This window comes from Mustelus asterias, unplaced genomic scaffold, assembly GCF_964213995.1.
Source record: "Mustelus asterias unplaced genomic scaffold, sMusAst1.hap1.1 HAP1_SCAFFOLD_3779, whole genome shotgun sequence".
In the NCBI taxonomy this organism is placed as follows: Eukaryota; Metazoa; Chordata; class Chondrichthyes; order Carcharhiniformes; family Triakidae; genus Mustelus; species Mustelus asterias.
In genome coordinates this window covers 1-27,954 of record NW_027593724.1, presented here as the reverse complement: position 1 = coordinate 27,954, position 27,954 = coordinate 1, and the positions used below count along the sequence as shown (strand labels likewise).

Genomic DNA, 27,954 nt, shown 5'->3' with positions numbered 1-27,954 from the left:
GGTCCGCGATTCTGACCTTTCTCTCTCTCTCTCTCTCTCTCCCCTCCAACTCCACGCCCTTCCCCTCTTTCTCGTTCTCCCTCCCCCCTCCCTCCCCGCTGCCCCCTCCCTCCCCGCTGCCCCCTCCCTCCCCGCTGCCCCCTCCCTCCCCGCTGCCCCCTCCCTCCCCGCTGCCCCCTCCCTCCCCGCTGCCCCCTCCCTCCCCGCTGCCCCCTCCCTCCCCGCTGCCCCCTCCCTCCCCGCTGCCCCCTCCCTCCCCGCTGCCCCCTCCCTCCCCGCTGCCCCCTCCCTCCCCGCTGCCCCCTCCCTCCCCGCTGCCCCCTCCCTCCCCGCTGCCCCCTCCCTCCCCGCTGCCCCCTCCCTCCCCGCTGCCCCCTCCCTCCCCGCTGCCCCCTCCCTCCCCGCTGCCCCCTCCCTCCCCGCTGCCCCCTCCCTCCCTCCCCGCTGCTCCCCTCCCTCCCCCCCTCCCTGCTGCCCCCTCCCTCCCTCCCCGCTGCCCCCTCCCTCCCCGCTGCCCCCTCCCTCTCCGCTGCCCCCCTCCCTCCCTCCCCGCTGCCCCCCTCCCTCCCTCCCCGCTGCCCCCCTCCCTCCCTCCCCCCCTCCCTCCCTCCCTCCCCCCCTCCCTCCCCCCCTCCCCGCTGCCCCCTCCCTCCCCGCTGCCCCCTCCCTCCCCGCTGCCCCCTCCCTCCCTCCCCGCTGCCCCCTCCCTCCCTCCCCGCTGCCCCCCTCCCTCCGCGCTGCTCCCCTCCCTCCCTCCCCGCTGCCCCCTCCCTCCCTCCCTCCCTCCCTCCCCGCTGCCCCCTCCCTCTCCGCTGCCCCCCTCCCTCCCTCCCCGCTGCCCCCCTCCCTCCCTCCCCGCTGCCCCCCTCCCTCCCTCCCCCCCTCCCTCCCTCCCTCCCTCCCTCCCCCCCTCCCTCCCTCCCTCCCCCCCTCCCTCCCTCCCTCCCCCCCTCCCTCCCTCCCTCCCTCCCCGCTGCCCCCTCCCTCTCCGCTGTCCCCCTCCCTCCCTCCCCGCTGCCCCGCTCCCTCCCTCCCTCCCTCCCTCCCCCCCCCCTCCCTCCCCCCCTCCCTCCCCGCTGCCTCCCTCCCCCTCGCAGGAAGACATGCAAGTTGTCATAAGCCAGCAACTCAGGAGCCAGCATCAACGCCAGGGACTGGGAGGGAAGGAACGGACCCCCCCGACGCTCCAGGATGGGGGGGTCCGCGCCCCCGCGGGCCGGGGCTTCTTCTTCCGCTTCAAGAAGAGCTGAGGGGAGGAGGTGGGGGATGTGGGGTGGGGTGGGGAGAAGGGGGGGGAGTTGTGGGGGGTGGGGTTACAGGGGGCACGATTTCCATTAAGCGTTGAGCTTTCACCCGTCGCTGGCAGGTCGACCACGTGAGGCGTCGCAGACTGGTCCACCCTCACTCTGCCCTGGGGACACTCCTCTGTCATGGGGTCCATTGGGATTGTGTACAGTGGGAGTGAACGGGAAGGGGATTGGGATTGTGTACAGTGGGAGTGAACGGGAAGGGGATTGGGATTGTGTACAGTGGGAGTGAACGGGAAGGGGATTGGGATTGTGTACAGTGGGAGTGAACGGGAAGGGGTTTGGGATTGTGTACAGTGGGAGTGAACGGGAAGGCGATTGGGATTGTGTACAGTGGGAGCGAACGGGAAGGGGTTTGGGATTGTGTACAGTGGGAGTGAACGGGAAGGGGATTGGGATTGTGTACAGTGGGAGTGAACGGGAAGGGGATTGGGATTGTGTACAGTGGGAGTGAACGGGAAGGGGTTTGGGATTGTGTACAGTGGGAGTGAACGGGAAGGGGATTGGGATTGTGTACAGTGGGAGTGAACGGGAAGGGGATTGGGATTGTGTACAGTGGGAGTGAACGGGAAGGGGATTGGGATTGTGTACAGTGGGAGTGAACGGGAAGGGGATTGGGATTGTGTACAGTGGGAGTGAACGGGAAGGGGATTGGGATTGTGTACAGTGGGAGTGAACGGGAAGGGGATTGGGATTGTGTACAGTGCGAGTGAACGGGAAGGGGATTGGGATTGTGTACAGTGGGAGTGAACGGGAAGGGGATTGGGATTGGGATTGTGTACAGTGGGAGTGAACGGGAAGGGGATTGGGATTGTGTACAGTGGGAGTGAACGGGAAGCGGATTGGGATTGTGTACAGTGGGAGTGAACGGGAAGCGGATTGGGATTGTGTACAGTGGGAGTGAACGGGAAGGGGATTGGGATTGTGTACAGTGGGAGTGAACGGGAAGGGGATTGGTATTGTGTACAGTGGGAGTGAACGGGAAGGGGATTGGGATTGTGCACAGTGGGAGTGAACGGGAAGGGGATTGGGATTGTGTACAGTGGGAGTGAACGGGAAGCGGATTGGGATTGTGTACAGTGGGAGTGAACGGGAAGGGGATTGGGATTGTGTACAGTGGGAGTGAACGGGAAGGGGATCGGGATTGTGTACAGTGGAAGTGAACGGGAAGGGGATTGGGACTGTGTACAGTGGGAGTGAACGGGAAGGGGATTGGGATTGTGTACAGTGGGAGTGAACGGGAAGGGGATTGGGATTGTGCACAGTGGGAGTGAACGGGAAGGGGATTGGGATTGTGTACAGTGGGAGTGAACGGGAAGGGGATTGGGATTGTGTACAGTGGGAGTGAACGGGAAGGGGTTTGGGATTGTGTACAGTGGGAGTGAACGGGAAGGGGATTGGGACTGTGTACAGTGGGAGTGAACGGGAAGGGGATTGGGACTGTGTACAGTGGGAGTGAACGGGAAGGGGATTGGGATTGTGTACAGTGGGAGGGAAGGGGATTGGGATTGTGTACAGTGGGAGTGAACGGGAAGGGGATTGGGATTGTGTACAGTGGGAGTGAACGGGAAGGGGATTGGGATTGTGTACAGTGGGAGTGAACGGGAAGGGGATTGGGATTGTGTACAGTGGGAGTGAAGGGGAAGGGGATTGGGATTGTGTACAGTGGGAGTGAAGGGGAAGGGGATTGGGATTGTGTACAGTGGGAGTGAACGGGAAGGGGTTTGGGATTGTGTACAGTGGGAGTGAACGGGAAGGGGATTGGGATTGTGTACAGTGGGAGTGAACGGGAAGGGGATTGGGATTGTGTACAGTGGGAGTGAACGGGAAGGGGATCGGGATTGTGTACAGTGGGAGTGAACGGGAAGGGGATTGGGACTGTGTACAGTGGGAGTGAACGGGAAGGGGATTGGGATTGTGTACAGTGGGAGTGAACGGGAAGGGGATTGGGATTGTGCACAGTGGGAGTGAACGGGAAGGGGATTGGGATTGTGTACAGTGGGAGTGAACGGGAAGGGGATTGGGATTGTGTACAGTGGGAGTGAACGGGAAGGGGTTTGGGATTGTGTACAGTGGGAGTGAACGGGAAGGGGATTGGGACTGTGTACAGTGGGAGTGAACGGGAAGGGGATTGGGACTGTGTACAGTGGGAGTGAACGGGAAGGGGATTGGGATTGTGTACAGTGGGAGTGAACGGGAAGGGGATTGGGATTGTGTACAGTGGGAGTGAACGGGAAGGGGATTGGGATTGTGTACAGTGGGAGTGAACGGGAAGGGGATTGGGATTGTGTACAGTGGGAGTGAACGGGAAGGGGATTGGGATTGTGTACAGTGGGAGGGAAGGGGATCGGGATTGTGTACAGTGGGAGTGAACGGGAAGGGGATCGGGATTGTGTACAGTGGGAGTGAACGGGAAGGGGATTGGGACTGTGTACAGTGGGAGTGAACGGGAAGGGGATTGGGATTGTGTACAGTGGGAGTGAACGGGAAGGGGATTGGGATTGTGTACAGTGGGAGTGAACGGGAAGGGGATTGGGATTGTGCACAGTGGGAGTGAACGGGAAGGGGATTGGGATTGTGTACAGTGGGAGTGAACGGGAAGGGGATTGGGATTGTGTACAGTGGGAGTGAACGGGAAGGGGTTTGGGATTGTGTCCAGTGGGAGTGAACGGGAAGGGGATTGGGACTGTGTACAGTGGGAGCGAACGGGAAGGGGATTGGGACTGTGTACAGTGGGAGTGAACGGGAAGGGGATTGGGATTGTGTACAGTGGGAGTGAACGGGAAGGGGATTGGGATTGTGTACAGTGGGAGTGAACGGGAAGGGGATTGGGATTGTGTACAGTGGGAGTGAACGGGAAGGGGATTGGGATTGTGTACAGTGGGAGTGAACGGGAAGGGGATTGGGATTGTGTACAGTGGGAGTGAACGGGAAGGGGATTGGGATTGTGTACAGTGGGAGTGAACGGGAAGGGGTTTGGGATTGTGTACAGTGGGAGTGAACGGGAAGGGGATTGGGACTGTGTACAGTGGGAGCGAACGGGAAGGGGATTGGGATTGTGTACAGTGGGAGTGAACGGGAAGGGGATTGGGATTGTGTACAGTGGGAGTGAACGGGAAGGGGATTGGGATTGTGTACAGTGGGAGTGAACGGGAAGGGGATTGGGATTGTGTACAGTGGGAGTGAACGGGAAGGGGATTGGGATTGTGTACAGTGGGAGTGAACGGGAAGGGGATTGGGATTGTGTACAGTGGGAGTGAACGGGAAGGGGATTGGGATTGTGTACAGTGGGAGTGAACGGGAAGGGTTTGGGTTCCATTGGAATTGTTATTAATGTATAAATCCCTCCGATTAGACCCGGTTTTATGGGGTTGTAGTTATGTATTTATGGGAATCGATCTCAGACGAATTGTTAGTTTGGGAAAAGTGAAGAATGAAGATTTTGATTAAAAATTATGTTTTTTAACTGCGTTACGTCCATATTTCATTGATAAAGATTCAGCACCGACCCTCCCACAGTGCGGCACTCCCTCAGCACTGACCCTCCCACAGTGCGGCACTCCCTCAGCACTGACCCTCCCACAGTGCGGCGCTCCCTCAGCACCGACCATCCCACAGTGCGGCACTCCCTCAGCACCGACCCTCCCACAGTGCGGCGCTCCCTCAGCACTGACCCTCCCACAGTGCGGCGCTCCCTCAGAACCGACCCTCCCACAGTGCGGCGCTCCCTCAGCACCGACCCTCCCACAGTGTGGCGCTCCCTCAGCACCGACCCTCCCACAGTGCGGCGCTCCCTCAGCACCGACCCTCCCACAGTGCGGCGCTCCCTCAGCACCGACCCTCCCACAGTGCGGCGCTCCCTCAGCACTGACCCTCCCACAGTGCGGCGCTCCCTCAGCACTGACCCTCCCACAGTGCGGCGCTCCCTCAGCACCGACCCTCCCACAGTGCGGCGCTCCCTCAGCACCGACCCTCCCACAGTGCGGCGCTCCCTCAGCACTGACCCTCCCACAGTGCGGCGCTCCCTCAGCACTGACCCTCCCACAGTGCGGCGCTCCCTCAGCACCGACCCTCCCACAGTGCGGCGCTCCCTCAGCACTGACCCTCCCACAGTGCGGCGCTCCCTCAGCACTGACCCTCTCACAGTGCGGCGCTCCCTCAGCACCGACCCTCCCACAGTGCGGCGCTCCCTCAGCACCGACCCTCCCACAGTGCGGCGCTCCCTCAGCACTGACCCTCTCACAGTGCGGCGCTCCCTCAGCACTGACCCTCCCACAGTGCGGCGCTCCCTCAGCACTGACCCTCCCACAGTGCGGCGCTCCCTCAGCACCGACCCTCCCACAGTGCAGCGCTCCCTCAGCACTGACACTCCCACAATGCTGCACTCCTTCACTGCTGCCCATATAGATTCCCTTATTTAATTGCCTCTATTTAATGGACTGACCCGAGTGGGTCGGCGCCGGGACTCGAACCCGGCTCCCCCGCTCGCCAGCACGCCTGCGCTGCCGGCTGAGCCACACCAGCGGCGCGGGATCCCTGCAGTGACAGGTGTTGTCATACCGACTGGCGGCGGGGGGATGGGAGGACTCGCCCCTTTCACGTCCGTAACCCATTGTGACGCCCGAGGGGCGGGGCCAGCGCCGCTGGAGAGGACACGCCCCTTTCTCGCCTCCCGCAATTGCCCCGGGGGCGCAGGCAGGCAGGCAGGCCAGCGTTGGGGCCTCGGCAGGCTGGGTGGAGCTAATGACGTGTAGGGCCATTGTGGCGTCGGAGGGGGGGGCGTGGCTGGAGGACTGACGGGTGGGGGTGTCCCCTCCCGTCCAATCACAGCGCGCGATCGTCAGAAGGGGAGGCGGGCCCAAGGCAAGTGTGGTGATGTTGCTTCGTTGTGATGTCAGAAGGGGAGGCGGGCCCAAGGCAAGTGTGGTGACGTAGCTTCATTGTGATGTCAGAAGGGGAGGCGGGCCCAAGGCAAGTGTGGTGATGTTGCTTCGTTGTGATGTCAGAAGGGGAGGCGGGCCCAAGGCAAGTGTGGTGACGTAGCTTCATTGTGATGTCAGAAGGGGAGGCGTGCCCAGGCAGTCTGGTGAGAGGGAGGGGCGGCTGGAGGACTAAGTGGGAGGACTTGCGCGCGCAGGCTGGCAAGCGTTGGCGCCACAGAAGCCTGGATGGAGCTTATGACGTAAGGCTATTGTACCGCGAGAGAAGGGGAGGAGGGGGCGTGGCTGGAGGACTGGACTGGGAGGACCTGCGCGCGCGTCGGCGGACAAAGCGGTCCGTGCCTGGGTGGAGCCCATGACGTAAGGCCATTGTGCCGCTGGAGAAGGGGAGGAGGGGGCGTGGCTGGAGGACTGGGCTGGGAGGACTCGCCCCTTTCACGTCCGGCGGGCATTGTGACGCCGCCGGGAGGCTGGGAGGACCGCTCTCCTTGAGGTCCGCGGCGCTGCTGCTGCTGCTGCTTCCGGCTGCGGGCCCGGAGACGGGGCTAGGGGGGCAGTGGAGGGGCCGAAGAGCCTCCCCGATGGCGGCCCGGGACTATGACCACCTCTTCAAGCTGCTCATCATCGGCGACAGCGGTGAGAGGAAAGGGGGGGGGGGCGGGGCCTGGGCTCTTCCACTGGGGGAGGCTTCACATTCAGCTCTTCGACCGGGGGAGGCTGCACCTTCAGCTGTTCGACCTGGGGAGGCTGCAGCTAAATGACACCCCCCTTCCCCCCCACCTCTCCTTGCACCCCTGGGGTGCCCCAGGGTGGCAGAGAGAGAGAGAGAATTTGTGCTGTTTGACTGGAGGAGGCTTCACATTCAGCTCTTCGACCGGGGGAGGCTGCACCTTCAGCTGTTCGACCTGGGGAGGCTGCAGCTAAATGACACCCCCTTCCCCCCCCCCCCTCTCCTTGCACCCCTGGGGTGCCCCAGGGTGGCAGAGAGAGAATTTGTGCTGTTTGACTGGAGGAGGCTTCACATTCAGCTCTTCGGCCGGGGGAGGCTGCACCTTCAGCTGTTCGACCTGGGGAGGCTGCAGCTAAATGACACCCCCTTTCCCCGCCTCCCCCTCTCCTTGCACCCCTGGGGTGCCCCAGGGTGGCAGAGAGAGAATTTGTGCTGTTTGACTGGAGGAGGCTTCACATTCAGCTCTTCGACTGGGGGAGGCTGCACCTATATGACTCTCTCCCCCCCACCCCCAACACTTACACCCCTGGAGTGACCCAACTCTCCCAGCCCCAGGGTGGTAGCAAGAGAGAGAGAGAGAATCTGGGCTGTTTGGCTGGGGGAGGCTGCACCTTCAGCTCTTCGACCTGGGGAGGCTGCACCTAAATGGACCCCCCCCCCCCCCCCGCCCCGATCTCTTCCCCCCCACTCTTACCACCAGGGGTGGCCCCAGCCTCAAGGTGGCAGAGAAAGCGAGAGAATTTGGGCTGTTTGACTCTGGGAGGCGGCACCTTCAGCTCTTCAACTGGGGGAGGCTGCACTTAGAAGTCTTACACCTCCCCCTCCCCAGCTTGATGCACTGGAGTGACCCAACCCTCCCATCCCCAGGGTGGGGTGGAGAGAGAATTTGGGCTGTTTCACTGTGGGATGCTGCACCTAATTGACTCTTATTCAGCTCCAATCTGCCCCACACCCTCCTACACTCTCGGCTACGCTGGGGTGTCCCAACCCTCCCATTCCCCCAGGGTGGCAGAGAGAAGGGATGCGGGCTGTTTGACTGCGGGAGGCTGCACCTTCAGCTCTTCGACTGGGGGCGGCTGCACTTAAATGACTCTGATCCCCCACTCCCACCTACCCACCCACTCCCACCTACACCCTAGGGTACACTGGAGTGATCCGACCCTCCCATCCCCAGGGTGGGAGAGAGGGAGATAGAAGGAATCCGGGCTGTTTGACTGAGGGAGGATGCATCTTAAGCTGTTCGACTGGGGGAGGCTGCAGCTAATCACCCTACAACCCACCCCTCCCACCTACACCTTAAGGTACACAGGGGGCGTCCCACAGGGGCTGGAGGCGGTTACAGAGATAGGGAGGGGTGTAGGGGGCTGGAGGAGGTTACAGAGATGGGGGAGGTGTAGGGGCTGGAGGAGGTTACAGAGATAGGGAGGGGGCTGGAGGAGGTTACAGAGATAGGGAGGGGGTGTAGGGGGCTGGAGGAGGTTACAGAGATAGGGAGGGGTGTAGGGGCTGGAGGAGGTTACAGAGATAGGGAGGGGTGTAGGGGCTGGAGGCGGTTACAGAGATAGGGAGGGGTGTAGGGGCTGGAGGCGGTTACAGAGATAGGGAGGGGTGTAGGGGCTGGGGGAGGTTACAGAGATAGGGAGGGGGTGTAGGGGCTGGAGGAGGTTACAGAGATAGGGAGGGGTGTAGGGGCTGGAGGCGGTTACAGAGATAGGGAGGGGTGTAGGGGCTGGAGGAGGTTACAGAGATAGGGAGGGGTGTAGGGGCTGGAGGCGGTTACAGAGATAGGGAGGGGTGTAGGGGCTGGAGGAGGTTACAGAGATAGGGAGGGGTGTAGGGGGCTGGAGGAGGTTACAGAGATAGGGAGGGGTGTAGGGGCTGGAGGAGGTTACAGAGATAGGGAGGATTTTTAAACAACAACTAAAAACTTTTTAGTCACATTGCCTCGACTCGAGGGGATAATGTCTCAAACTGCTTCTGATTATTTAGTTATCTGTTTGTGTGTGTCTGTCTCTCTGACCTGGCTGGGAGAGGTACAGCACGGGGTTAGACACAGAGTAAAGCTCCCTCTACATTGTCCCCATCAAACACTCCCAGGACAGGTACAGCACGGGGTTAGATACAGAGTAAAGCTCCCTCTACACTGTCCCCCATCAAACACTCCCAGGACAGGTACAGCACGGGGTTAGATACAGAGTAAAGCTCCCTCTACACTGTCCCCCATCAAACACTCCCAGGACAGGTACAGCACGGGGTTAGATACAGAGTAAAGCTCCCTCTACACTGTCCCCATCAAACACTCCCAGGACAGGTACAGCACGGGGTTAGATACAGAGTAAAGCTCCCTCTACACTGTCCCCATCAAACACTCCCAGGACAGGTACAGCACGGGGTTAGATACAGAGTAAAGCTCCCTCTACACTGTCCCCCATCAAACACTCCCAGGACAGGTACAGCACGGGGTTAGATACAGAGTAAAGCTCCCTCTACACTGTCCCCATCAAACACTCCCAGGACAGGTACAGCACGGGGTTAGATACAGAGTAAAGCTCCCTCTACACTGTCCCCCATCAACCACCCCCTGGTCTGTGAAAAGTTTATTAATTCTCATCTATTTCTTTGACAGGAGTGGGGAAAAGCAGTCTTCTCCTGCGCTTTGCTGACAACACTTTCTCAGGTAAGTGTTTGATTCTTAGTCCCACAGCGGGTAAAGAATAGTGTATCTAACGCACTGTGACACCCGGTCCCAGAGGGGTAAAGAGCAGTGTATCTAACGCACTGTGACACCCGCTCCCAGAGGGGGAAAGGACAGTGTATCTAACGCACTGTGACACCCGGTCCCAGAGGGGGAAAGGACAGTGTATCTAACGCACTGTGACACCCGGTCCCAGAGGGGGAAAGGACAGTGTATCTAACGCACTGTGACACCCGGTCCCAGAGGGGGAAAGGACAGTGTATCTAACGCACTGTGACACCCGGTCCCAGAGGGGGAAAGGACAGTGTATCTAACGCACTGTGACACGTGGTCCCAGAGGGGGAAAGGACAGTGTATCTAACGCACTGTGACACCCGGTCCCAGAGGGGGAAAGGACAGTGTATCTAACGCACTGTGACACCCGGTCCCAGAGGGGGAAAGGACAGTGTATCTAACGCACTGTGACACCCGGTCCCAGAGGGGGAAAGGACAGTGTATCTAACGCACTGTGACACCCGGTCCCAGAGGGGGAAAGGACAGTGTATCTAACGCACTGTGACACCCGGTCCCAGAGGGGGAAAGGACAGTGTATCTAACGCACTGTGACACCCGCTCCCAGAGGGGGAAAGGACAGTGTATCTAACGCACTGTGACACCCGGTCCCAGAGGGGGGAAGGACAGTGTATCTAACGCACTGTGACACCCGGTCCCAGAGGGGGAAAGGACAGTGTATCTAACGCACTGTGACACCCGGTCCCAGAGGGGGGAAAGGACAGTGTATCTAACGCACTGTGACACCCGGTCCCAGAGGGGGAAAGGACAGTGTATCTAACGCACTGTGACACCCGGTCCCAGAGGGGGAAAGGACAGTGTATCTAACGCACTGTGACACCCAGTCCCAGAGGGGGAAAGGACAGTGTATCTAACGCACTGTGACACCCGGTCCCAGAGGGGGAAAGGACAGTGTATCTAACGCACTGTGACACCCTGTCCCAGAGGGGGAAAGGACAGTGTATCTAACGCACTGTGACACCCGCTCCCAGAGGGGGAAAGGACAGTGTATCTAACGCACTGTGACACCCGGTCCCAGAGGGGGGAAGGACAGTGTATCTAACGCACTGTGACACCTGGTCCCAGAGGGGGAAAGGACAGTGTATCTAACGCACTGTGACACCCGGTCCCAGAGGGGGGAAAGGACAGTGTATCTAACGCACTGTGACACCCGGTCCCTGAGGGGGAAAGGACAGTGTATCTAACGCACTGTGACACCCGGTCCCAGAGGGGGAAAGGACAGTGTATCTAACGCACTGTGACACCCAGTCCCAGAGGGGGAAAGGACAGTGTATCTAACGCACTGTGACACCCGGTCCCAGAGGGGGAAAGGACAGTGTATCTAACGCACTGTGACACCCTGTCCCAGAGGGGGAAAGGACAGTGTATCTAACGCACTGTGACACCCGGTCCCAGAGGGGGAAAGGACAGTGTATCTAACGCACTGTGACACCCGGTCCCAGAGGGGGAAAGGACAGTGTATCTAACGCACTGTGACACCCGGTCCCAGAGGGGGAAAGGACAGTGTATCTAACGCACTGTGACACCCGCTCCCAGAGGGGGAAAGGACAGTGTATCTAACGCACTGTGACACCCGGTCCCAGAGGGGGGAAGGACAGTGTATCTAACGCACTGTGACACCCGGTCCCAGAGGGGGAAAGGACAGTGTATCTAACGCACTGTGACACCCGGTCCCAGAGGGGGAAAGGACAGTGTATCTAACGCACTGTGACACCCGGTCCCAGAGGGGGAAAGGACAGTGTATCTAACGCACTGTGACACCCGGTCCCAGAGGGGGAAAGGACAGTGTATCTAACGCACTGTGACACCCGCTCCCAGAGGGGGAAAGGACAGTGTATCTAACGCACTGTGACACCCGGTCCCAGAGGGGGAAAGGACAGTGTATCCAACGCACTGTGACACCCGCTCCCAGAGGGGGAAAGGACAGTGTATCTAACGCACTGTGACACCCGGTCCCAGAGGGGGAAAGGACAGTGTATCTAACGCACTGTGACACCCGCTCCCAGAGGGGGAAAGGACAGTGTATCTAACGCACTGTGACACCCGGTCCCAGAGGGGGAAAGGACAGTGTATCTAACGCACTGTGACACCCGGTCCCAGAGGGGGAAAGGACAGTGTATCTAACGCACTGTGACACCCGGTCCCAGAGGGGGAAAGGACAGTGTATCTAACGCACTGTGACACCCGGTCCCAGAGGGGGAAAGGACAGTGTATCTAACGCACTGTGACACCCGCTCCCAGAGGGGGAAAGGACAGTGTATCTAACGCACTGTGACACCCGGTCCCAGAGGGGGAAAGGACAGTGTATCTAACGCACTGTGACACCCGGTCCCAGAGGGGGAAAGGACAGTGTATCTAACGCACTGTGACACCCGGTCCCAGAGGGGGAAAGGACAGTGTATCTAACGCACTGTGACACCCGGTCCCAGAGGGGGGAAAGGACAGTGTATCTAACGCACTGTGACACCCGGTCCCAGAGGGGGAAAGGACAGTGTATCTAACGCACTGTGACACCCGGTCCCAGAGGGGGGAAGGACAGTGTATCTAACGCACTGTGACACCCAGTCCCAGAGGGGGGAAAGGACAGTGTATCTAACGCACTGTGACACCCGGTCCCAGAGGGGGAAAGGACAGTGTATCTAACGCACTGTGACACCCGGTCCCAGAGGGGGAAAGGACAGTGTATCTAACGCACTGTGACACCCGGTCCCGGCGGGGGAAAGGAGTGTTTATTCTGGATTTTTCTGCTTGCTGCAGGTAGCTACATCACTACGATCGGCGTGGATTTTAAAATTCGCACCGTTGACATTAATGGCGAGAAAGTCAAGCTCCAAATCTGGGACACGGCCGGACAGGAGCGATTTCGAACCATCACCTCAACGTGAGTCCCTGTTCTGTTCCCCCTCTTTCCCCCCCATCCTCCCCTTTCCTTTCCCTCTCCTCCTTGCTTGATTTGATTTATGATTGTCACGTGTATCGGGATACAGGGAAAAGTATATCTTTCAGGGGGGGGGGGGGGGATGTGGGGAGCATTCAGGCAAGAGCGATCTTAACGGGTGCAATGGTAACGGAGAAGGCGGACCGGCGGTATTGGAAGGGATCTGCTTCCCTTTGACTTGATTCATTATTGTCACGTGTATTGGTTCGATTCCCGGGCTCGGGTCACTGTCTGTGCGGAGTCTGCACATTCTCCTCGTGTCTGCGTGGGTTTCCTCCGGGTGCTCCGGTTTCCTCCCACAGCCCAAAGATGCGCGGGTTAGGTTGATTGGCCAGGTTAAAAAAAAAAATTGCCCCTTAGAGTCCTGGGATGCGTAGGTTAGAGGGATTAGCGGGTAAAATATGTGGGGGTAGGGCCTGGGTGGGATTGTGGTCGGTGCAGACTCGATGGGCCGAATGGCCTCCTTCTGCACTGTAGGGTTTCTATGATTTCTATTATTTCTATGGTATAGAGTGAAAAGTATGGTTTCTTGCGCGCTATACAGACAAAGCATACCGTTCATAGAGTACAGAGGGGAGAAGGAAAAGGATTTGATTTGAATTATTGTCACGTGTATCGGGAGACAGTGAAAAGGATCGTTTCTTGCGCGCTCGACAAAGCATACCGTTCATAGAGGAGAGGGTGCAGAATGTAGCGTTACAGTCACAGCTCGGGGTGTAGAGAAAGATCAACTTAATGCGAGGTCGGTCCATTCAAAAGCAGCAGGGAAGAATCTGTTCTTGAGTCGGTCGGTTCGTGACCTCAGACTTTTCTATCCTGTTCCCGACGGAAGAAGGTGGAAGAGAGAATGTCCGGGGTGCGTGGGGGGGGGGGGGTCCTTGATTATGCCGGCTGCTTTTCCCCCCGAGGTAGCGGGAAGTGTAGACGGAGTCAATGGATGGGAGGCTGGTTTGCGTGATGGGACTGGGCTACATTCACGACCCTTTGTAGTTCCTTGCGGTCTTGGGCAGAGCAGGAGCCCCAGGATTGGATTTGATTTATCATTGTCACGTGGATAGTTTATTTATTTATCTCACACGTACCGACCGACTCAAGAACAGCTTCTTCCCTGCTGCTGCCGTCAGACGTTTGAATGGACCTACCTCGCATGAAGTTGATCTTTCTCTACACCCCGAGCTGTGACTGTGACACTACATTCTGCACACTCTCCTTTCCTTCTCTATGAACGGTATGCTTTGTCTGTATAGCGCGCAAGAAACAATACTTTTCACTGTATCCCGATACACATGACAATAATAAATCAAATCCAATCCTTTTCCTTCTCCTCTCTGTACTCTCTGAACAGTATGCTCTGTCTGTGTAGCGCGCAAAGTTTAAAGTTTATTTGATTAGTGTCACAAGTCGGCTTACATTAACACTGCAATGAAGTTACTGTGAGAATCCCCTAGTCGCCCACACTCCTGTTCGGGTAACACTGAGGGAGAATTTAGCACGGCCCAATGCACCCTAACCAGCACGGTCTTTCGGACTGTGGGAGGAAACCGGAGCACCCAGAGGAAACCCACGCAGACACGGGGAGAATGTGCAGACTCCACACAGACAGTGACCCGAGCCGGGAATCGAACCCGGGTCCCTGGCGCTGTGAGGGAGCAGTGCTAACCCGCTGTGCCACCGTGCCAACCCACAGAGTACAGAGGGGAGAAGGGAAAGGATTTGATTTATTATTGCCATGTGTATTGGGATACAGTGAAAAGTATTGTTTCTTGCGCACTATACAGAGAAAGCATACCGTTCATAGAGAAGGAAAGGAGAGGGTGCAGAATGTAGTGTTATAGTCACAACTAGGGGTGTAGAGAAAGATCAACTTAATATAAGGTAGGTCCATTCAAAAGTCTGACAGCAGCAGGGAAGAAGCTGTTCTTGAGTCGGTCGGTACGTGACCTCAGACTTTTGTATCTTATTCCTGGTGGAAGAGAGAATGTCCGGGGTGTGTGGGGGGGGGGGTCCTTGATTATGCCGGCTGCTTTTCCCCGAGGCAGCGGGAAGTGTAGACAGTCAGTGGATGGGAGGCTGGGGTTTGCGTGATGGGATTGGGCTACATTCACGACCCTTTGTAGTTCCTTGCGGTCTTGGGCAGAGCAGGAGCCCCAGACCGAGCTGTGATACAACCAGAAAGAACAAAGAACAATACAGCACAGGAACAGGTCCTTCGGCCCTCCAAGCCCGCCCGGCTCGCCGGTCCAGGATTGAATCCTGAATCCAGGATCCCCGCCCAATTTTCCAGCCTATCTACATCCTAATATCCTATCCACCGAGCTGTCCCTCACAGCTACGATGCTTTGTTCATCACAACCTATTAACTCACCCCCACCCCCCTCATTCCAGACCATGTGATCTCCAGGGAGAGGCGAAAACCCAGAGTGAAAACCCCAGGGCCAATATGGGGAAAAAAAAAATCTGGGAAATTCCTCTCCGACCCCCTGAGGCGATCGAAACGAGTCCAGGAGATCACAATGGCCCTGATCGGAAAATGCTTCCCAACCCTAGTCATTTCCACTTCCACGAACACCATATGAATTCCCTGCCCCCGAGGCAGGTTCCCAAAGGATGCTTTCCATGGTGCATCTGTAAAAGTTGGTGAGAGTCGTAGCTGACATGCCAAATTTCCTTCGCCTCCTGAGAAAGTAGAGGCGTTGGTGGGGCTTTCTTAACGATAGTGTCGGCGTGGGGGGGACCAGGACAGGTTGTTGGTGATCTGGACACCTAAAAACTTGAAGCTCTCGACCCTTTCTACTTCGTCCCCGTTGATGTCGACAGGGACATGTTCTCCTTTACGCTTCCTGAAGTCGATGACGATCTCCTTCGTTTTGTTGACATTGAGGGAGAGATTATTGTTGCTGCACCAGTTCACCAGATTCTCTATCTCATTCCTGTACTCTGTCTCGTCATTGTTTGAGATCCTACCCACTACGGTGGTGTCGTCAGCAAACTTGAAACTCGAGTTGGAGGGGAATTTGGCCGCACAGTCAGAGGTGTATAAGGAGTATAGTAGGGGGGTTGAGAACACAGCCTTGTGGGCCACTTGTCAGAAAGAGGTGACGGATACACAAGGAGTTCGGATCTGGAACGGCGCTGCCCTGAGAGAGTGTGGTGGAGGCAGGTTCAGTCGAGGCTCTCGCAGAGAGAATTGGATTGTTGTTTGAGAGGTTGTTCTAATTCCCCTCGCTCCCTCAGTTACTACAGGAACACCCATGGAGTCATCATTGTTTATGATGTTACGAATCCGGAATCCTTTGTCAACGTGAAGAGGTGGCTTCACGAGATCAGTCAGAATTGTGATACCGTCACCAAAATTCTAGGTAAGAGTGTTCTTGCTTACGTGCCTGACTTCCCCCGTTTCTCCCCCGCCCCCAAAACACCACCTGGCATAATCCCCATGGACAAAACCTCCTCCTTAACATTGTACATGATCCCAATGGAACCCAAACCCCTTCCCGTTCACTCCCACTGTACACAATCCCAATCCCCTTCCCGTTCACTCCCACTGTACACAATCCCAATCCCCTTCCCGTTCACTCCCACTGTACACAATCCCAAACCCCTTCCCGTTCACTCCCACTGGACACAATCCCAATCCCCTTCCCGTTCACTCCCACTGTACACAATCCCAATCCCCTTCCCGTTCACTCCCACTGTGCACAATCCCAAACCCCTTCCCGTTCACTCCCACTGTACACAATCCCAATCCCCTTCCTGTTCACTCCCACTGTACACAATCCCAATCCCCTTCCCGTTCACTCCCACTGTACACAATCCCAATCCCCTTCCTGTTCACTCCCACTGTACACCATCCCAATCCCCTTCCCGTTCACTCCCACTGTACACCATCCCAATCCCCTTCCCGTTCACTCCCACTGTACACAATCCCAATCCCCTTCCCGTTCACTCCCACTGTACACAATCCCAATCCCCTTCCCGTTCACTCCCACTGTACACAATCCCAATCCCAAACCCCTTCCCATTCACTCCCACTGTACACAATCCCAATCCCCTTCCCGTTCACTCCCACTGTACACAATCCCAATCCCCTTCCCGTTCACTCCCACTGTACACAATCCCAATCCCCTTCCCGTTCACTCCCACTGTACACAATCCCGAACGCCTTCCCGTTCACTCCCACTGTACACAATCCCAATCCCCTTCCCGTTCACTCCCACTGTACACAATCCCGATTCCCTTCCCGTTCACTCCCACTGTACACAATCCCAATCCCCTTCCCGTTCACTCCCACTGTACACAATCCCAATCCCCTTCCCGTTCACTCTCACTGTACACAATCCCAAACCCCTTCCCGTTCACTCCCACTGTACACAATCCCAAACCCCTTCCCGTTCACTCTCACTGTACACAATCCCAAACCCCTTCCCGTTCACTCCCACTGTACACAATCCCAATCCCCTTCCCGTTCACTCCCACTGTACACAATCCCGAACGCCTTCCCGTTCACTCCCACTGTACACAATCCCAATCCCCTTCCCGTTCGCTCCCACTGTACACAATCATAATCCCCTTCCCGTTCACTCCCACTGTACACCATCCCAATCCCCTTCCCGTTCACTCCCACTGTACACAATCCCAATCCCCTTCCCGTTCACTCCCACTGTACACAATCCCAATCCCCTTCCCGTTCACTCCCACTGTACACAATCCCAAACCCCTTCCCGTTCGCTCCCACTGTACACAATCCCAAACCCCTTCCCGTTCACTCCCACTGTACACAATCCCAATCCCCTTCCCGTTCGCTCCCACTGTACACAATCCCAATCCCCTTTCCGTTTACTTTCACTGTACACAATCCCAATCCCAAACCCCTTCCCGTTCACTCCCACTGTACACAATCCCAATCCCCTTCCCGTTCGCTCCCACTGTACACAATCCCAATCCCCTTCCCGTTCACTCCCACTGTACACAATCCCAATCCCCTTCCTGTTCACTCCCACTGTACACAATCCCAAACCCCTTCCCATTCACTCCCACTGTACACAATCCCAATCCCCTTCCCGTTCACTCCCACTGTACACAATCCCAAACCCCTTCCCGTTCACTCCCACTGTACACAATCCCAATCCCCTTCCCGTTCACTCCCACTGTACACAATCCCAAACCCCTTCCCGTTCACTCCCACTGTACACAATCCCAATCCCCTTCCCGTTCACTCCCACTGTACACAATCCCAATCCCCTTCCCGTTCACTCCCACTGTACACAATCCCAATCCCCTTCCCGTTCACTCCCACTGTACACAATCCCAATCCCCTTCCCGTTCACTCCCACTGTACACAATCCCAATCCCCTTCCCGTTCACTCCCACTGTACACAATCCCAAACCCCTTCCCGTTCACTCCCACTGTACACAATACCAATCCCCTTCCCGTTCACTCCCACTGTACACAATCCCAATCCCCTTCCCGTTCACTCCCACTGTACACAATCCCAATCCCCTTCCCGTTCACTCCCACTGTACACAATCCCAAACCCCTTCCCATTCACTCCCACTGTACACAATCCCAATCCCCTTCCCGTTCACTCCCACTGTACACAATCCCAAACCCCTTCCCGTTCACTCCCACTGTACACAATCCCAATCCCCTTCCCGTTCACTCCCACTGTACACAATCCCAATCCCCTTCCCGTTCACTCCCACTGTACACAATCCCAATCCCCTTCCCGTTCACTCCCACTGTACACAATCCCAATCCGCTTCCCGTTCACTCCCACTGTACACAATCCCAATCCCCTTCCCGTTCACTCCCACTGTACACAATCCCAATCCCCTTCCCGTTCACTCCCACTGTACACAATCCCAATCCCCTTCCCGTTCACTCCCACTGTACACAATCCCAAACCCCTTCCCGTTCACTCCCACTGTACACAATCCCAATCCCCTTCCCATTCACTCCCACTGTACACAATCCCAATCCCCTTCCCATTCACTCCCACTGTACACAATCCCAATGGACGCCAAACCCCTTCCCGTTCACTCCCACTGTACACAATCCCAATCCCCTTCCCGTTCACTCCCACTGTACACAATCCCAATCCCAAACCCCTTCCCGTTCACTCCCACTGTACACAATCCCAATCCCCTTCCCGTTCACTCCCACTGTACACAATTCCAATGGATCCCAATCCCCTTCCCTCCCACTGTACACAATCCCAATCCCCTTCCCGTTCACTCCCACTGTACACAATCCCAATGGACCGAATCCCCTTCCCGTTCACTCCCACTGTACACAATCCCAATTCCCTTCCCGTTCACTCCCACTGTACACAATCCCAATCCCCTTCCCGTTCACTCCCACTGTACACAATCCCAATCCCCTTCCCGTTCACTCCCATTGTACACAATCCCAAACCCCTTCCCGTTCACTCCCACTGTACACAATCCCAATCCCCTTCCCGTTCAGTCCCACTGTACACAATCCCAATCCCATTCCTGTTCACTCCCACTTAACACAATCTCAATCCCCTTCCCGTTCGCTCCCACTGTACACAATCCCAATCCCCTTCCCGTTCACTCCCACTGTGCACAATCCCAATCTCCTTTCCGTTCACTCCCACTGTACACAATCCCAATCCCATTCCCGTTCGCTCCCACTGTACACAATCCCAATCCCATTCCCGTTCACTCCCACTGTACACAATCCCAATCCCATTCCCGTTCACTCCCACTGTACACAATCCCAATCCCCTTCCCGTTCACTCCCACTGTACACAATCCCAATCCCCTTCCCGTTCACTCCCACTGTACACAATCCCAATCCCCTTCCCGTTCACTCCCACTGTACACAATCCCAATCCCAATCCCCTTCCCGTTCACTCCCACTGTACACAATCCCGATCCCCTTCCCGTTCACTCCCACTGTACACAATCCCAATCCCCTTCCCGTTCACTCCCACTGTACACAATCCCAATCCCCTTCCCGTTCACTCCCACTGTACACAATCCCAATCCCCTTCCCGTTCACTCCCACTGTACACAATCCCAATCCCCTTCCCGTTCACTCCCACTGTACACAATCCCGATCCCCTTCCCGTTCGCTCCCACTGTACACAATCCCAATCCCCTTCCCGTTCACTCCCACTGTACACAATCCCAATCCCCTTCCCGTTCACTCCCACTGTACACAATCCCAATCCCCTTCCCGTTCACTCCTACTGTACACAATCCCGATCCCCTTCCCGTTCACTCCCACTGTACACAATCCCGATCCCCTTCCCGTTCGCTCCCACTGTACACAATCCCAATCCCCTTCCCGTTCACTCCCACTGTACACAATCCCAAACCCCTTCCCGTTCACTCCCACTGTACACAATCCCAATCCCCAACCCCTTCCCATTCACTCCCACTGTACACAATCCCGATCCCCTTCCCGTTCGCTCCCACTGTACACAATCCCAATCCCCTTCCCGTTCACTCCCACTGTACACAATCCCAAACCCCTTCCCGTTCACTCCCACTGTACACAATCCCAATCCCCTTCCCGTTCACTCCCACTGTACACAATCCCAATCCCCTTCCCGTTCACTCCCACTGTACACAATCCCAATCCCCTTCCCGTTCACTCCCACTGTACACAATCCCGATCCCCTTCCCGTTCGCTCCCACTGTACACAATCCCGATCCCCTTCCCGTTCGCTCCCACTGTACACAATCCCGATCCCCTTCCCGTTCACTCCCACTGTACACAATCCCGATCCCCTTCCCGTTCACTCCCACTGTACACAATCCCAATCCCCTTCCCGTTCGCTCCCACTGTACACAATCCCAATCCCCTTCCCGTTCGCTCCCACTGTACACAATCCCGATCCCCTTCCCGTTCACTCCCACTGTGCACAATCCCAATCCCCTTCCCGTTCACTCCCACTGTACACAATCCCGATCCCCTTCCCGTTCACTCCCACTGTGCACCACTGACTCTCCCTGTTCCCCCCCTTTCTAGTGGGTAACAAGAATGAAGAGGCTTCCAGGAGGCAAGTGGAGTTTGCGGATGCAAAACGATTCAGCGAACAGATGGGGATTTGCCTCTTTGAGACGAGTGCAAAGGAGAACACTAACGTGGAGGAGGTGAGAGGGCCATTCGGCCCATTGAATCTGCACCAGCAACGACCATAAGACACAGGAGCAGAATGAGGCCATTCGGCCCATCGGGTCTGCTCCGCCGTTCGATCGTGACTCAACCCCATTCTCCCATCTTTTCCCCGTAACCTTTGCTCCCCTCGCCAACCAGGAACCGATCTATCTGCGTCTCCAATACACTCAGTGACCCGCCCTCCTCCGGGGCAACGGATTCCACACATTCCCCACCCTCCGGCTGAAGAAATCCCTCCTCATCTCGGTTCCAAAGAGTTCGTCCCTTTACTCTGAGGCCACGCCCTCGGATCCCCGTCTCTGCTCCTCACGAACCAGGTCCATGGGAGCTTCCTCCATCCAAATTCCTCTGTGCACAGATATCTCCCTGAGAGAGAGAGAGGACTGAGAGACACCAGTCAGTGTACAGATATCTCCCTGAGAGAGAGAGAGGGGACTGAGAGACACCAGTCAGTGTACAGATATCTCCCTGAGAGAGAGAGAGAGGGGACTGAGAGACACCAGTCAGTGTACAGATATCTCCCTGAGAGAGAGAGGGGGGACTGAGAGACACCAGTCAGTGTTCAGATATCACCCTGAGAGAGAGAGAGGGGACTGAGAGACACCAGTCAGTGTACAGATATCTCCCTGAGAGAGAGAGGGGACTGAGAGACACCAGTCAGTGTACAGATATCTCCCTGAGAGAGAGAGAGGGGACTGAGAGACACCAGTCAGTGTACAGATATCTCCCTGAGAGAGAGAGGGGACTGAGAGACACCAGTCAGTGTACAGATATCTCCCTGAGAGAGAGAGAGAGGACTGAGATACACCAGTCAGTGTACAGATATCTCCCTGAGAGAGAGAGAGGGGACTGAGAGACACCAGTCAGTGTACAGATATCTCCCTGAGAGAGAGAGAGGGGACTGAGAGACACCAGTCAGTGTACAGATATCCCCCTGAGAGAGAGAGAGAGGGGACTGAGAGACACCAGTCAGTGTACAGATATCTCCCTGAGAGAGAGAGAGGGGACTGAGAGACACCAGTCAGTGTACAGATATCTCCCTGAGAGAGAGAGGGGACTGAGAGACACCAGTCAGTGTACAGATATCTCCCTGAGAGAGAGAGAGAGGACTGAGATACACCAGTCAGTGTACAGATATCTCCCTGAGAGAGAGAGAGGGGACTGAGAGACACCAGTCAGTGTACAGATATCTCCCTGAGAGAGAGAGAGGGGACTGAGAGACACCAGTCAGTGTACAGATATCCCCCTGAGAGAGAGAGAGAGGGGACTGAGAGACACCAGTCAGTGTACAGATATCTCCCTGAGAGAGAGAGAGGGGACTGAGAGACACCAGTCAGTGTACAGATATCTCCCTGAGAGAGAGAGGGGACTGAGAGACACCAGTCAGTGTACAGATATCTCCCTGAGAGAGAGAGAGAGGACTGAGAGGCACCAGTCAGTGTACAGATATCTCCCTGAGAGAGAGAGAGGGGACTGAGAGACACCAGTCAGTGTACAGATATCTCCCTGAGAGAGAGAGGGGACTGAGAGACACCAGTCAGTGTACAGATATCTCCCTGAGAGAGAGGGGACTGAGAGACACCAGTCACTGTACAGATATCTCCCTGAGAGAGAGAGAGAGAGAGAGGGGACTGAGAGACACCAGTCAGTGGACAGATATCTCCCTGAGTGAGAGAGAGGACTGAGAGACACCAGTCAGTGTACAGATATCTCCCTGAGACAGAGAGGGGACTGAGAGACACCAGTCAGTGTACAGATATCTCCCTGAGAGAGAGAGAGGGGACTGAGAGACACCAGTCAGTGTACAGATATCTCCCTGAGAGAGAGAGAGGGGACTGAGAGACACCAGTCAGTGTACAGATATCTCCCTGAGAGAGAGAGAGAGAGACACCAGTCAGTGTACAGATATCTCCCTGAGAGAGAGAGAGGGGACTGAGAGACACCAGTCAGTGTACAGATATCTCCCTGAGAGAGAGGGGACTGAGAGACACCAGTCACTGTACAGATATCTCCCTGAGAGAGAGAGAGAGAGGGGACTGAGAGACACCAGTCAGTGTACAGATATCTCCCTGAGAGAGAGAGGACTGAGAGACACCAGTCAGTGTACAGATATCTCCCTGAGAGAGAGAGAGAGGACTGAGAGACACCAGTCAGTGTACAGATATCTCCCTGAGAGAGAGAGAGAGAGGGGACTGAGAGACACCAGTCAGTGTACAGATATCTCCCTGAGAGAGAGAGAGAGAGAGGGGACTGAGAGACACCAGTCAGTGTACAGATATCTCCCTGAGAGAGAGACAGGGGGGGACTGAGAGACACCAGTCAGTGTACAGATATCTCCCTGAGAGAGAGAGAGGGGACTGAGAGACACCAGTCAGTGTACAGATATCTCCCTGAGAGAGAGAGAGAGGGGACTGAGAGACACCAGTCAGTGTACAGATATCTCCCTGAGAGAGAGAGAGAGGACTGAGAGACACCAGTCAGTGTACAGATATCTCCCTGAGAGAGAGAGGGGACTGAGAGACACCAGTCAGTGTACAGATATCTCCCTGAGAGAGAGAGGGGACTGAGAGACACCAGTCAGTGTACAGATATCTCCCTGAGAGAGAGAGGGGACTGAGAGACACCAGTCAGTGTACAGATATCTCCCTGAGAGAGAGAGAGAGGACTGAGAGACACCAGTCAGTGTACAGATATCTCCCTGAGAGAGAGAGGGGACTGAGAGACACCAGTCAGTGTACAGATATCTCCCTGAGAGAGAGAGGGGACTGAGAGACACCAGTCAGTGTACAGATATCTCCCTGAGAGAGAGAGGGGACTGAGAGACACCAGTCAGTGTACAGATATCTCCCTGAGAGAGAGAGAGAGGGGACTGAGAGACACCAGTCAGTGTACAGATATCTCCCTGAGAGAGAGAGAGAGGGGACTGAGAGACACCAGTCAGTGTGCAGATATCTCCCTGAGAGAGAGAGAGGGGACTGAGAGACACCAGTCAGTGTACAGATATCTCCCTGAGAGAGAGAGAGGGGACTGAGAGACACCAGTCAGTGTACAGATATCTCCCTGAGAGAGAGAGAGAGGACTGAGAGACACCAGTCAGTGTGCAGATATCTCCCTGAGAGAGAGAGGGGACTGACAGACACCAGTCAGTGTACAGATATCTCCCTGAGAGAGAGAGAGGGGACTGAGAGACACCAGTCAGTGTACAGATATCTCCCTGAGAGAGAGAGAGAGGGGACTGAGAGACACCAGTCAGTGTACAGATATCTCCCTGAGAGAGAGAGAGGACTGAGAGACACCAGTCAGTGTACAGATATCTCCCTGAGAGAGAGAGAGAGGGGACTGACAGACACCAGTCAGTGTACAGATATCTCCCTGAGAGAGAGAGAGAGGACTGAGAGACACCAGTCAGTGTGCAGATATCTCCCTGAGAGAGAGAGAGGGGACTGACAGACACCAGTCAGTGTACAGATATCTCCCTGAGAGAGAGAGAGGGGACTGAGAGACACCAGTCAGTGTACAGATATCTCCCTGAGAGAGAGAGAGAGAGGGGACTGAGAGACACCAGTCAGTGTACAGATATCTCCCTGAGAGAGAGAGAGGACTGAGAGACACCAGTCAGTGTACAGATATCTCCCTGAGAGAGAGAGAGGACTGAGAGACACCAGTCAGTGTACAGATATCTCCCTGAGAGAGAGAGGACTGAGAGACACCAGTCAGTGTACAGATATCTCCCTGAGAGAGAGAGAGAGGGGACTGAGAGACACCAGTCAGTGTACAGATATCTCCCTGAGAGAGAGAGGGGACTGAGAGACACCAGTCAGTGTACAGATATCTCCCTGAGAGAGAGAGAGAGGACTGAGAGACACCAGTCAGTGTACAGATATCTCCCAGAGAGAGAGAGAGAGGACTGAGAGACACCAGTCAGTGTACAGATATCTCCCTGAGAGAGAGAGGGGACTGAGAGACACCAGTCGTGTACAGATATCTCCCTGAGAGAGAGAGAGGGGACTGAGAGACACCAGTCAGTGTACAGATATCTCCCTGAGAGAGAGAGGGGACTGAGAGACACCAGTCAGTGTACAGATATCTCCCTGAGAGAGAGAGAGGGGACTGAGAGACATCAGTCAGTGTACAGATATCTCCCTGAGAGAGAGAGAGAGGACTGAGAGACACCAGTCAGTGTACAGATATCTCCCTGAGAGAGCGAGGGGACTGAGAGACACCAGTCAGTGTACAGATATCTCCCTGAGAGAGAGAGAGAGAGGGGACTGAGAGACACCAGTCAGTGTACAGATATCTCCCTGAGAGAGAGAGAGAGGACTGAGAGACACCAGTCAGTGTACAGATATCTCCCTGAGAGAGAGAGGGGACTGAGAGACACCAGTCAGTGTACAGATATCACCCTGAGAGAGAGAGGGGACTGGGAGACACCAGTCAGTGGACAGATATCTCCCTGAGAGAGAGAGAGAGGGGACTGAGAGACACCAGTCAGTGTACAGATATCTCCCTGAGAGAGAGACAGGGGACTGAGAGACACCAGTCAGTGTACAGATATCTCCCTGAGAGAGAGAGAGAGGGGACTGAGAGACACCAGTCAGTGTACAGATATCTCCCTGAGAGAGAGAGAGAGGACTGAGAGACACCAGTCAGTGTACAGATATCTCCCTGAGAGAGAGAGGGGACTGAGAGACACCAGTCAGTGTACAGATATCTCCCTGAGAGAGAGGGGGGACTGAGAGACACCAGTCAGTGTACAGATATCTCCCTGAGAGAGAGAGGGGACTGAGAGACACCAGTCAGTGTACAGATATCTCCCTGAGAGAGAGAGAGAGGACTGAGAGACACCAGTCAGTGTACAGATATCTCCCTGAGAGAGAGAGGGGACTGAGAGACACCAGTCAGTGTACAGATATCTCCCTGAGAGAGAGAGGGGACTGAGAGACAACAGTCAGTGTACAGATATCTCCCTGAGAGAGAGGGGGGACTGAGAGACACCAGTCAGTGTACAGATATCTCCCTGAGAGAGAGAGGGGACTGAGAGACACCGGTCAGTGTACAGATATCTCCCTGAGAGAGAGAGAGAGGGGACTGAGAGACACCAGTCAGTGTACAGATACCTCCCTGAGAGAGAGAGAGAGAGGGGACTGAGAGACACCAGTCAGTGTACAGATATCTCCGTGAGAGAGACAGAGAGGACTGAGAGACACCAGTCAGTGTACAGATATCTCCCTGAGAGAGAGAGAGGGGACTGAGAGACACCAGTCAGTGTGCAGATATCTCCCTGAGAGAGAGAGAGGGGACTGAGAGACACCAGTCAGTGTACAGATATCTCCCTGAGAGAGAGAGAGGGGACTGAGAGACACCAGTCAGTGTACAGGTATCTCCCCGAGAGAGAGAGAGGGGACTGAGAGACACCAGTCAGTGTACAGATATCTCCCTGAGAGACAGAGAACAGGGACTGAGAGACACCAGTCAGTGTACAGATATCTCCCTGAGACAGAGAGAGGGGACTGAGAGACACCAGTCAGTGTACAGATATCCCCCTGAGAGAGAGAGAGGGGACTGAGAGACACCAGTCAGTGTACAGATATCTACCTGAGAGAGAGAGAGGACTGAGAGACACCAGTCAGTGTACAGATATCTCCCTGAGAGAGAGAGAGGGGACTGAGAGACACCAGTCAGTGTACAGATATCTCCCTGAGAGAGAGAGAGGGGACTGAGAGACACCAGTCAGTGTACAGATATCTCCCTGAGAGAGAGAGAGAGAGACCAGTCAGTGTACAGATATCTCCCTGAGAGAGAGAGAGGGGACTGAGAGACATCAGTCAGTGTACAGATATCCCCCTGAGAGAGAGAGAGAGAGAGAGAGGGGACTGAGAGACACCAGTCAGTGTACGGATATCTCCCTGAGAGAGAGAGAGAGAGAGAGGGGGGACTGAGAGACACCAGTCAGTGTACAGATATCTCCCTGAGAGAGAGGGGACTGAGAGACACCAGTCAGTGTACAGATATCTCCCTGAGAGAGAGAGAGGGGACTGAGAGACACCAGTCAGTGTACAGATATCTCCCTGAGAGAGGGGACTGAGAGACACCAGTCAGTGTACAGATATCACCCTGAGAGAGAGAGAGAGAGGACTGAGAGACACCAGTCAGTGTACAGATATCTCCCTGAGAGAGAGAGGGGACTGAGAGACACCAGTCAGTGTACAGATATCTCCCTGAGAGAGAGAGGGGACTGAGAGACACCAGTCAGTGTACAGATATCTCCCTGAGAGAGAGAGAGGGGACTGAGAGACACCAGTCAGTGTACAGATATCTCCCTGAGAGAGAGAGAGAGGACTGAGAGACACCAGTCAGTGTACAGATATCTCCCTGAGAGAGAGGGTGGACTGAGAGACACCAGTCAGTGTACAGATATCTCCCTGAGAGAGAGAGAGAGGACTGAGAGACACCAGTCAGTGTACAGATATCACCCTGAGAGAGAGAGAGGGGGCTGAGAGACACCAGTCAGTGTACAGATATCTCCCTGAGAGAGAGAGAGAGGGGACTGAGAGACACCAGTCAGTGTACAGATATCTCCCTGAGAGAGAGAGAGGACTGAGAGACACCAGTCAGTGTACAGATATCTCCCTGAGAGAGAGAGGGGACTGAGAGACACCAGTCAGTGTACAGATATCTCCCTGAGAGAGAGAGAGAGAGGGGACTGAGAGACACCAGTCAGTGCACAGATATCTCCCTGAGAGAGAGAGAGGGGACTGAGAGACACCAGTCAGTGTACAGATATCTCCCTGAGAGAGACAGAGAGGACTGAGAGACACCAGTCAGTGTGCAGATATCTCCCTGAGAGAGAGAGAGGGGACTGAGAGACACCAGTCAGTGTACAGATATCTCCCTGAGAGAGAGAGAGGGGACTGAGAGACACCAGTCAGTGTACAGATATCTCCCCGAGAGAGAGAGAGAGGACTGAGAGACACCAGTCAGTGTACAGATATCTCCCTGAGAGACAGAGAACAGGGACTGAGAGACACCAGTCAGTGTACAGATATCTCCCTGAGACAGAGAGAGGGGACTTAGAGACACCAGTCAGTGTACAGATATCCCCCTGAGAGAGAGAGAGGGG

General features: G+C 55.8%; 1 protein-coding gene across 1 annotated transcript; it reads left to right on the top strand.

Annotated features, from left to right (window-relative positions):
• Nucleotides 1-6,685: 6,685 nt before the first annotated feature.
• On the top strand, nt 6,686-20,857 carry LOC144490777 (ras-related protein Rab-35-like). Its single transcript, XM_078208479.1, has 5 exons — nt 6,686-6,883; nt 9,604-9,654; nt 12,502-12,625; nt 15,917-16,041; nt 20,685-20,857. The coding sequence occupies exons 1-5, from the start codon at nt 6,829-6,831 to the stop codon at nt 20,855-20,857; spliced, it is 528 nt and encodes a 175-aa protein (XP_078064605.1). The 5' UTR covers nt 6,686-6,828.
• Nucleotides 20,858-27,954: the final 7,097 nt, after the last annotated feature.